The 11,658-nt window shown below is 35.2% G+C and overlaps 3 protein-coding genes across 9 annotated transcripts; 2 read left to right on the top strand and 1 right to left on the bottom strand.

The window, feature by feature from the left end:
• Positions 1-435: 435 nt before the first annotated feature.
• LOC132066217 (putative F-box protein At1g32420) lies at positions 436-1,600 on the top strand. Its single transcript, XM_059459572.1, has 2 exons — positions 436-985; positions 1,092-1,600. Exons 1-2 carry the CDS (start codon positions 436-438, stop codon positions 1,598-1,600), a joined length of 1,059 nt encoding a protein of 352 aa, XP_059315555.1.
• A 746-nt stretch (positions 1,601-2,346) lies between these two features.
• On the top strand, positions 2,347-3,831 carry LOC132067803 (F-box protein At2g23160-like). The gene has a single exon (XM_059461130.1). It carries the CDS (start codon positions 2,590-2,592, stop codon positions 3,721-3,723), a length of 1,134 nt encoding a protein of 377 aa, XP_059317113.1. The 5' UTR covers positions 2,347-2,589; the 3' UTR covers positions 3,724-3,831.
• A 97-nt stretch (positions 3,832-3,928) lies between these two features.
• On the bottom strand, positions 3,929-10,976 carry LOC132067804 (transcription factor BIM2-like). Of its 7 annotated transcripts, none has more exons than XM_059461137.1 (8): positions 10,821-10,976; positions 10,542-10,671; positions 9,946-10,036; positions 7,756-7,825; positions 7,572-7,676; positions 5,604-6,004; positions 4,849-4,978; positions 3,929-4,312 (listed from the first exon to the last, which is right to left on the bottom strand). In XM_059461137.1, exons 2-8 carry the CDS (start codon positions 10,642-10,644, stop codon positions 4,223-4,225), a joined length of 990 nt encoding a protein of 329 aa, XP_059317120.1. In that variant the 5' UTR covers positions 10,645-10,671; positions 10,821-10,976; the 3' UTR covers positions 3,929-4,222. The 7 variants fall into 7 exon arrangements, with proteins under 7 accessions (XP_059317120.1, XP_059317115.1, XP_059317117.1 ...); XM_059461132.1 differs by having other exon boundaries at positions 3,929-4,319; positions 10,818-10,974; XM_059461134.1 differs by having other exon boundaries at positions 3,929-4,319; positions 9,946-10,030; positions 10,818-10,974.
• Between the last annotated feature and the right edge of the window lie 682 nt (positions 10,977-11,658).

Here is an 11,658-nt window from a genome sequence, read left to right as displayed (position 1 = left end):
CTCTGACCACGAACATATATGATTTGGCTCACCTCGGTTGACAAGAGTACGCCTTGAACAAGATTCAATAGGTCCAACAACCGTGCTAGCAAAAGGATCTCTAGCGGTTATGATCAAGTGCAGGAAGGTGGTAATCTTGTTCAAATTTAGGTAATTGTTGTTTTTTCTTGTGAGGGGTCGTTTTTTTCACATCTAAGAGAAAATGATCTTCATATAGATATTCAAATTTAGGTTATTCTTGTCTCTTACTGTTAGGGGTTAATTTCACGTATAAAAAAAAATACTCCACTACTTGCTACTTCTTTTTAATAATTTGAGGTTAATTACTGAAAACTTTTATGACTATACAATTATTAATGTACTTAGGTTAATTTCCTCTTGTTTTCTTTTTTCCTTTATAAAGAGCATAGCTTGAGGCTTGTCAATAGCACGAACATGGAAGGATCCCTCAGTGAATTTGCCATTACTACCACAAAGGAGCGGCCGCGCTCGCCCTCTAAAGATAGAGGCGTAACAGAAAGTATTCAAAAAAGATGTCGAAGGACGAGCAAGAAGCATGATTTTGGAGATGACATATTATTGGAGTTACTAATATTGCTTCCACCCAAGTCTCTGATGCGATTCAAGTGTGTTTCTAAAACTTGGAACACTTTGATACAACATCCAAACTTTGTCAAGTCCCACAATGCTCATTCTCGAACCCGTCCCTCTGCCACCCGCCTGTTGCTTCAACTGGAAATACTTCCTCCTGCTAGTCAGGCGACCACTTCTTTGATCCCAACACCACAACCAGAGGGATTATCTTTACAACTCGCGCCTCATCATTATTGTTCCGACACAAGATCAGAGATGGTTATATGTTCAAATCATTGCAATGGCCTTGTTTGTGTTTATAACAATAAAGATACTCAGGTTTACTTATACAATGTCACCACAGGGGAGATAAAAGCTTTACCATTCTCTCTGCAGAGCAGCCCGGATAGTGGTATTCAATTCCCATACACTCCTAAATTGTTTTTGGGATTTGATCTGGTCACGGAAAAATACAAATTGCTTCATGTTTTAGTTTTCAGCAATGATTCTAACTCTAGGAACCAACTCTTGGAGAGAAATACCTGAAAAAAACTCGTCTACAAATTTTTCTTCTAGGTGTAATTGTATTTTCCTCAACGGAGTACTTTACTGGACAGATTTATACTGTGATATCGACTACTTCGACATCAGAGAGGAGAAGTTTGGGACACTTTCACCGCCACGAACAAGGAATTATGGTTTCGATGAGCTGAGCAAAACGCAAACTGCGTTGCAGGGAAAGCTGGTTTTGAGTTGGTTCAACTTCTATAGGAGGGGAGATAAAGTCTATTCGGTATATGATGAAGTTACAAAGGTTTTTAAGAATTTTAACTCTATTCGCAAATTGGAGAAGGTTACCTTGCCTGAAGCAGAAAGGATTGACAAGACAAAGATTGCAGAAGTTTTAGCAACAATGAGTCTAATTAGTGCCCCAACTTTTTTGGAATTCCCTGATTGTTTTCTGTTAAGTCATGCTAGCACTTTTGTTGAGAACATTATGCCATTAAATTTTATTGATGATTTTTAGTTTGAAGAGAAATTGAGAATTTGTTTAATTTCTTGTTTTGAAGTAAAGATCAATTGCTAGGTATGTGTACCAATTTATGGATTGTAATTTATTACAACTCTGCTTTTCTTTTTTCTTCTTGTGATACCATTTCTTCTATCAATGGTTTACATTTGTTAGAATTACCAAATTTCAGACGTTAATGGATGGAGTTGAAACTTGGAATGAAGAACTTTTATTGCAATTTGATATGAATATTTTATTTGGCCGTCTCTAATTTTTAACGAAAGATGCCCGACTTATAAAGCTCAACCTGAGAATCTGAAATGGTTAAACCGTTAATTCAAAATTGAACTGTAAAAAAGTGAACCAAACTAAGCTTATTTGGTTTGGATTTGGTTTACTATTTTCATAAAACAGAAGTTTTTGTAACTCTTTTTTTTTTTTTTTTTAATCTGCTGTTGTAGACATCTTGTTATAAATTTATAGTAATGTTTTTATATTTTTCTTTTTGTCCATTATAATTTTATTCCTTTTTGTACTATTAAATGGTTATATTTTAGCTTTTTAAAATTAAGAATCCTCAGTTTGTGATAGGAAGCTAGGGGCACGTGCTACACGCGTGATAACACTTCAATATACTATCCAGATAATACATCTTTTAATTGAACTCAAAATGCCATTGTACATTGATGACAATATTTTATTTGGCTTTTTTCTCTCCCACCATATATTCCTACTATTTTAAAGATATTAGGAATCCAACTCAAATATTGAAAACTTAGGCTAAAACCCTACTGGTTAGGAAGTTCATTTATTACTAACTTCATTTATTACTAACCAAAAACGGAGAGACCTGTGATATGAAGTATTTTACTTTTATGGCAATACTACAATTATTAATTAATCTACTACTAGGTTAATTTCCTCTTGTTTTCTCTTTTGTCCATCTTTGTTATGCTTGTAGAACTAAAGGGAGGCATAGCTAGAGGCTTCTTAGTAGCAATAACATGGAAGGAACCCTCAATAAATTCGCAATTACTACCACAAAAAAGCGGTCGCCCTTGCCCTTTAGATATAGAGGCACAACAGAAAGGATTCAAAAAAGATGTCGAAGGACGGATGAGAAGCATGGTTTTGGAGACGACATAGTAAAGAAGATTCTAATATTTCTTCCAGCCAAGTCTCTCATGCGATTCAAGTGTGTTTCTAAAGCTTGGAACGCTTTGATACGAGATCCAAATTTTGTCAAGTCGCACAATGCTCGTTCTCAAGCCCGTAGGTCAGCCATCCACCTTTTGTTTGAACTGGAAACACCTCCTCTTCCTAAGTATTCGGCGACTACTTCTGCAACACAGTTACAACTAGAGGGATTTTCTTTACATCTCGCGCCTCATCATTATTATTCCGACACAAGATCAAACATGATTACCTGTTCAAATCATTGCAATGGCCTTGTTTGTGTAAAGTTCTATGAAGTTGATCAAGTTTACTTATACAATGTCACCACAGGGGAGATAAAAGCTTTGCCATTCTCTCTGATATATCAATACAGATGGGGTCCTAGATTGTTTTTGGGATTTGATACGATCGCGGAAAAATACAAATTGCTTCATGTGTTTTACTACAAAAATCGTCCAACGATCAAGATTCTAACTCTAGGAACCAATTCTTGGAGAGAAATAATCCCTGAAAATTCTTCTCCCAATATTTCATTTAGGGGATGTATTTACCTCCATGGTGCACTTTATTGGACTGATTCATTCCATCCTATCAACTACTTCAACATCAGAGAGGAGAAGTTTGGGATTGTTTCAACCCCGGTAATTTTTTGTCTTGGTAAGTTGAAGATAATGCTAACTGCATTGCTGGGAAAGCTGGTTTTTTCCTTCCCAAAATATGAAAAGCTGGTAGTATATGATGTAGTTAAAAAGGTTTTCAAGAAATTCAACCTTAGTCCCAATTTGGAGAAGGTTGCCTTGCTTGAAGAAGAAAGGACTGACAAGATAAAGTTTGCAGATGTTTTAGCAACTGCGAGCCTTCTTAGTGCCCCAGCTTCTTTGGCCTTCCCTAAAGGTTTTCTGTTAAGTCATGCTAGCAGATTTGTTGAGAACATTACTCCATTGAAATTTATTGATTTTTAGTGTTAAAACCATACAAGATCTATCGAGAATTCGTTCAGTTTCTAGTTTTGTAACTCAACATTGACAGTTATGTCTACCAGCTAATGGATTGTGCATTGTTGTTAGATTTACTTTCGACCAATTCTGATTCTACGTCGATATACATTTGATTAAATACCTAAAGTTATTAGCATAGAAAGCAAGATAAATGGCTTAAAACTAGAAATTTATAGCATAATATCATAGCATGGCAACATGTGCTTCTATATATAATTTGTTGACCTCACAGACTTGGAACATGTGGAATTCGTTTTTAACTAATGACAAGGAAGATGACACCGTCCAAAAAAGGAATAATAAAGATTAAAGGAAAAAGGAAAAAGAAAGGAAAGACATCAGAAGAAAGCATTGCTATGAACTTATGAATAACATTAGGATGTGCCAAAAACGAATAGGATTTACACTCAACAGATTTTGGAGAAGGTAAGTTGATTTAACTGCTATAGTTGTATCTATATCTTCAGCCTCTTTTTAGATTGGTCCAACTCTTCATCATTGTTTGTGTCCCGAAATTGCTCCATAAAGTGATCGCCAGCAGGTGGAGGATTTTCTGAATCCTAGAGTGAAATGTGTATAGTGAGCCAGACACCGTGAATAACCCAAATGTTAACCTAGAGATCTCATAATCCTAAAGGGAATAGGATAGGTGCATAATTGAATATTCTTGTGGTTACTGACTCTGTGTGTTTGGTATGAAGGAAAAAGTTTTCTTGGAAAAGTAGGTTTCTAGCTTATTTTCTAGTGTTTCACAAGTAAGCAAAAAATATTAGTATTCCAAGAGTATTTATATGTAATCTAGCAAAACACTATGGGGCGTGGATGGGATGGGAACGGGAGTAGGGGTTTGGGGGTGATGGGGTAGGATAGTCAATGGGTGGGGGTTGGGGGCATAGGGTCGAAGGGAAGGAGACAATGAACTTGGGATGTCACTTATGGAACTTGTTTTTCCTACTTCCATTAGAGAAGTCATTTTCCTCATCTTTAAGGAAATTGCTTTTCCTAAAGAAAAATTTTTCCAGTATATTTTGACCAACCAAACACACCCTTCGTTTGCTTCTCATTCAAAGAAGTGGGGAAGCGTCATACCTTAGCAACAGATGGCTCTGACGCCATTCCCCTGTTAGCCGGCTTCCCTAGATTAATCTGCACTGAGACAGTAGCCTGTGAAAGATCAAGACCAGCAGTCTGTAGCACTTGTGTCAACGAATCCAGTAACCTGATTAAAAGCAAATGAATGATCATTAAATGACTTTGATCAAGATTATATTGCAAACATCCAACGTGACATGAATCCAGGAAAAGTTGAAGCAAATGAAAGAACCAGTAATTATTCTCTTGAACAATTCTAGGTCTAACATAAGCAGCCACGAATAAAAGATTCTGACTTCAACAACTCTACATGCATATGAGAAGTCCATATTTGTTGTAAATGAGATAAAAAGAAGTACAGATATTATCCGTTTTAATTTAAGGTTCTAATAACAGCTCAGTTTCACATATTTCAGTTTCAAGTATAAAGATGGGTATATAAGTGGTACTTCTGGCTATTGTGCTGGAATATAGATATGCCAGTAATGTGAAACAGAAAAGCTACTTGGCATACAAAAACAAGAGAAATTTCAACATGCTAGCTTAAGCAATCATCGCAATTGTTTAGAAATCCCAAATCAGTAATCAGAGATACACAAGCTTCAACATAACAAAAATGGCATACATAAGATGCTAAAGATATCACCACATCTCTTCATGCAAACATCATTCTGTGACATGCTAATTGTGCCACCTTGAGAGTAAGTATTCGAAATGCTAATTACATTCTAAATTTAAGGTAATTTACTCACCCTTGAGAGTAAGTACTCGAAATGCTAATTGTGCCGCCTTCTATCACCAACTCCTGATTATTCAGAGCATTAGTAGTGCTGGGGTATTCATCAGAAGCAGGTGTAGGGAGCGAGTCAGAGAAGGCACTATCATTTTGAACAGGAACTTGCATACTGGCTTGAAGAGGTATCGATGTCGCAATTGCCCTGCTAGCTAGTTCCTTTTCTTGATCCGTTGATTTACAGGAAACATCCCCACCAGGATAAGATTCAAGTGGATTCTGCTGATTTGCTTGCATAGACGAAGTGACAGTTGAAAGATTCTCATCAAACCTTCCTGAATATGTTGGTCCTGTGTCAGTACCATTCTTCAAGGTTTGAGAGCTTGCAGGAAAACTCTGTGTGCGCCAGTGACTGTTTCTCTGAAAGATTTCAAAAGTAGCACAAACTTATAACTAAAAGTATACTGTTTCCATTATGAAGTATATGTAGTCATGCACCTAACTTCCTTTTACTAAGAGATGCAAAACACAGTTTAGGTAGTTTATGTTACAACTTACGTTGCACCTACGGACTTATCATTTCCTAAGTAGCAGCCCCCTTATATAGCCTCAGTTGCATCAATGGAATTTTACATTTGGAAGAGAGGATAGTGGACGAAGGGGGGATATATCGTAATCTTGCAGGAGTGAAGGCCAACACCAGCAAGCAATACAGCCAAAACCAATTTAATTAAGGTGTAGTTAACATAGATTAGATGCGTGCATAATGTAATCCACTTCTGAAACCACTAACACATTCACATGTGACAGTGGAAAGAAAAAAACCAATGGCAGAATACATTGACAACCCCTTAAACTTGCCAGTGAATTTCAATTAGACACCCGTACAATGGCCTATTCCGATTGAGCACCTGAAAACATGACAAAGTGCTCCTATTAGACACTGCCGACTCAAACTTTTGATTTTTTTTATGCGTGTTCTCAAGCGCCCCTAACATAGATAAGTTAACCACTTAAACTATGATAAGTCCCTCCTTTTATTATACGCATTTGCCTCAATAAACCGTAAAACCTCATGCATGTTTCAATTGATGTTGATGTGTACAATCAAAGGAGGAGACACAATTTATGTGATTATCTTATTTATGTAATGGACGTTTGTGAACAAGTGTAGAAATTTTTCCAATAGTCGAAAATGTCTAATAGGAACACTTTATCATGTGTTCAGGTACTCAATTGGAACATGCCATGGTTTGAGTGTCTAAATGAAATTTACCAGGAAGTTTAAGGAGCCGTCGATGTATTCATCCAAAAACAACGAAACCACAAAATGAGAGCATCATGCATATATCAGTACATAGATATGACCTGAAATTACATGCACATCAACGTTCATCAGAGAGTTGTGCACGTTTATGTGTGGGTGTGGGGGTGTGTGTGTGTGTGGTGGGGGGAGGGGGGGGGGGGATTATGAGTACAAGAAAGAGAGAGTTCTCTTTCCAGTTTGATTAGACATAAGAACGATCTGCGAGCATGGGTGCAATTATGTGGAATTCTGGTAGATAGACTAGCGCTAAATGTGTCTTTTACAAGTTCAGCTGTACAGATCAGCTCTGAATTATTCACAACTTCTGTCTCTGTTAAGACTATACTACAGTACCTCAGTAAAAATGGGAATACCATTCCATATAAGATTCCGCTTTTTATCACTGATCATTACTCATGCGCGACGTTCTCTATATTTAACCTTGTTAAAACTAGAGAGAATTGCACTGAAAAACTTGATTATTTCCCTCAAGCTTAGTTGGGATTTGTAGTATTGCAATATGTACAATTTTAGCAAGTGTATAAACAATCAATCCAAATCAAACCATTCCTAATTGACGTAAAATCACATATATTTTAACAAGCTGAAGCAAGAGTATTTTCTGTCATAGGAATCAAATATTTAGCACAGCTAAAGAGCTAGAGATGTTACAAATAGTATATAATTTACCCATGGCATAAGTTTTGTAGGCTCCGAGCTCCAAGGTTGATACGATCCTTCATACTTCTGTACCGTCTCCTGTAAATATTGTACGTGCTGGATTACCTGCATACAAACATCAAAAGTAACCAATAAACTAAACTTTAAAGAAGAAGAGGCTAAAAAGTTTCTTTCTAAAATGTACCTCGAACAAGAATGACGCGGTATCTCGTTTTTGATCAGTATGGGGTATCAAATTTCTCAACATCTGAAATCTAGAGATGGACAAACGTTTTGTCAAGAGTGTATATATTGTGTTGAAGCATTTTAGACAAATCTGATAATTGTTTCAAATTCTAAGATCAAGTCACAACGAAATAAATGTAGCATCTTGTTACTCACATTGAGTATGTATAGATAGCCCTTTGCAATGCAAAAACAAAGAGAAAGGAAAAGAGAAATTGACAAAATAGCCGCCCACCAAAATAATAACCGACAAATGTATATTTATAAAAGTTAATATACAAAATAATGTATATTTTTTTTTTCACATTTGGCTAGCGAATGTAATTCTTTTTGGCCGCCCGGCCAAATGTGTAACTTTCCCCCAAAGAAAATCACAGAACATACAAATGGAGAAGACATCAGTTGTTCAACAAAATGACATACATTAGCGCAGAGCAAGTATATTTCAAAGTTTGCTAAGCTACCAAGTGGTATGCTTTCAAAGCAAATACTCCCTTTGTCCCAATTTATGTGGCACCCTTTCCTTTTTAGTCCGTCCCAGAAAGAATGTCACCTTTCCATATTTAGAAACAACTTAACAAGCTCATTTTACCCTTAATGAAGTGATTTATAGCCACACAAATCAGTAGGATTTGTTTTTCTTTCTTAAACTTTGTGCCAAGTCAAAAGGTGTCACATAAATTGGGACGGAGGGAGTATTCAGTTTGAAGACCTTTGTGGTCTCAAAATGTAAGGCATGCATTATCTTTTTCTCAGGTTTGCAACTTATTTTTATTTTCACTAGTGCCTTGCCAGTTCAGAATTTACTGCTTAGAGGTCGTAATGTTGACATATATAATCCAATATATTTTCAGTAGGCTGACAGTAAATCCTAAAGGAATATTAAAGCTTTTTTCTGTTAATATCTTTCCATTCATGAATGAAGTTTATCAGTTTTGGGAAGCTTCCGCTTCTTCTTTAGAAGCTTTTGCAGGCTTGCAATCTCAACTTGCACCAATTATAATAAGTTGGTTTTTCATGTGAAAGTATGCGAGAGAGAATTTGAGCCATTTGTTGCTTAATTGCCTGATCACGGACAAGCTAACATGTCCATTGTCAAACATGTTTGGAACCAAATGGGTGATGCCAGCTACAGTACTTCTGTTAGGCAAGTCATTTTCCTCATTTTTAAGGAACTTGTTTTTCTAGAGAAAATATTTTCCAAAACATTTTGACCAACCAAACATGGGAAAAGTGAAAAGTATTTTCTGGAAAATGTATTCCTCCATACCAAATTAGTTCAAGAATGTTTGTCCCAAAAGCTCGTTGGAAAAGACACTTTGCAATGGTGATTGAATGAATGCTAGGGCAGAATTTTATGAGGAAAAGGTGAAAAGTATAAGACGTAGCCCCTCTCATATGGACAATATGGAAAGAGGAAAATGGAAGATCATCCAAAGGAACTGATATCACTCTTGTACATATTAGTGGAATATTTATCGTTTTCATATAAAGCATGATATTCCAGTCAGTGTTGATGCTTGACTGCTCTCAGCAGAAAGTCATGTTTCATCTATGATTTTCAACTTTTTTATTGTATAAGTGCGAAGAGGCGGATCCAGGATTTAAGTTTGATGGGTTCAACCTTTAGGGTTCTTAGTATTGAATCCATTATATTTTTAAAATTATGGGTTCATATCCACTATTTGTTGCAATTTTAGTAGATTTTAACTCATAAATTTGTGCTCCGCATTGAAAGTATTGGTTTCAGATGAACCCGGTAACATAATGTTACATCCGACCCTATATATGGGGTTTCTCTATCACATCAATGAATTATTATCTTCAATCAAACAAACAAAAAAACTCATTGTTATGACCATTAAGTGTAAATTTTAGCTACTTTACTTAAGAGCATTTTAATGGCTTGTATTAGCAACAATTAGCAAGCTTGAATATGAATAAACAAGCTCACTGTAATCATTTCACAGTTGATCAATACAATTACTCTTTTGTTCAGTTTGTGAGCTTATTTCTCAATTGAATTCCAATTCCTGAGCACGAACTCGGGTTCTCGAGTTGCATTTCAATTCCTAAATTCTACCTTCATTCACACCTTCTTGTTCTTTTTGAATCAACTTTAACTAAAATTAGAAAATTAAATACAAACCTCTCATTAATCTTGCTCCTCCGACGCTGCTCTGTCACTGAATGCTTTGACCTAATTGCATTTGCCTTGTCACTATTCTTCCCATCTGTCACTTCCAACAAGAAAAAAAAAAAATCACATTTTTAAACATTTAAACAATTAACCAAGACCAAAATTTTAAGAATTTCCCTTCACACTTCAAAATCCACCTCAACATGCTTCTTTTATAAAATTCTAGCATAAAACCACAACAAACACTAACATCAAAAATATTCACAAACCTTTTGTACTGTTACTATCACTTTCAACAAGACCAAATAATTACATTTTTAAACAATTAACCAAAACCAAAATTTCCGTTCACACATCAAAATCCACCTCAAGATGCTTACTTTATAAAATTCTAGCATACAACCACAACAAACATTAACATCAAAACATTCACAAACCTTTTGTACTGTTACAATCACTTCCAACAAGACCAAATAATTACATTTTTATACAATTAACCAAAACCAAAATTTCTCTTCACACATCAAAATCCACCTCAAAATGCTTACTTTATAAAATTCTAGCATAAAAGTGTAACAAACATTAACATAAAAATATTCACAAACCTTTAGTACTGTTATTATTGGAAGGTGTGGCATCTCTATTAGAACCAAAATCATATTCATCCTCTTCTTCTTCTTCACCATGATGACCCTTTCCAGATTTCATCTTATTTTTTCAAGATTTTAATATTTTCTGCATAAAATCAATAAATTAAAGACCCCCATGAGATTAAAACAATATAATAAACTTACTCATTAAAGAAATAGAGATCTACTCAATCAAAAAAAACAGAAAAAAAAAAAAAAAGGTTCCACAAGAATTGGAGAAAGAAAGATTACTACAATTTACATCTTTTTCTTGAAAACCCAAGGTTTTTTATTTTCTTGGGAAGTTTGGAAAGTTGAGATTTTGGGAAACTACACTGCTACAACTAGTGTTTTTGGTTTTTTTGGCATTGGAAATGGAAAGTTGGCTGCGTTTTGTTTTTGGTAAGTTCTTTTGCCTTTTTTTTGGCCTTGTATTTATACTATTGTGACTCCCTCTTTCAAATTACGCTTTCTAAAAATAATTGTCTCAAATTATATGTCATTTTAGAAGTTCGAGTTAAAATTTATTATTCTTTTCCCATTTTTTTCTTAATCTTAATTGTTCGTGAAGACTATAAACACTTCAATTATAGAGAGATAACACATAAGTAGATTAAATATTAAATGAAGAGTAAAATAAAGACGTATATGAGAGAATTACGATAAATAATTTGAGATGCAGGGAGTATTTGTTTACCTTAAATTGTGGTCACGAGTCATGTAGATATTTCACGAGTTAGGCAACTATGTTTACGTGTGAGCTGTGAGTTATCAACCAAACATGACCAGATTTTAGTTTATATGTTTTTATTATTCAATTTTCTATTTCTTTATTTTGTTGCTTTATTCTCTTACATTGTCTGAATCTCGATCATCCTACTATTTGAGTATAAAAAAAAAAAATCTTCTTTTATTTGACTGAAGAACAACAACAACATATCCAGTAAAATCTCATAAAGTGGGGTTCGGGAAGGTAGAGCGTACACAGACTTTACCCCAACCTTGAAAGGTAGAGAGGCTTTTATTTGACTGAAGAACGACAATTAATATGGTTGCATATATGGGGAGGCATATATGGGAAGTTAAATAAGCT

This window comes from Lycium ferocissimum, chromosome 8 (assembly GCF_029784015.1).
Source record: "Lycium ferocissimum isolate CSIRO_LF1 chromosome 8, AGI_CSIRO_Lferr_CH_V1, whole genome shotgun sequence".
Lineage (NCBI taxonomy): Eukaryota > Viridiplantae > Streptophyta > Magnoliopsida > Solanales > Solanaceae > Lycium > Lycium ferocissimum.
The sequence above is the reverse complement of the archived record's forward strand: the minus strand, read 5'-3'. Positions and strand labels throughout refer to the sequence as shown.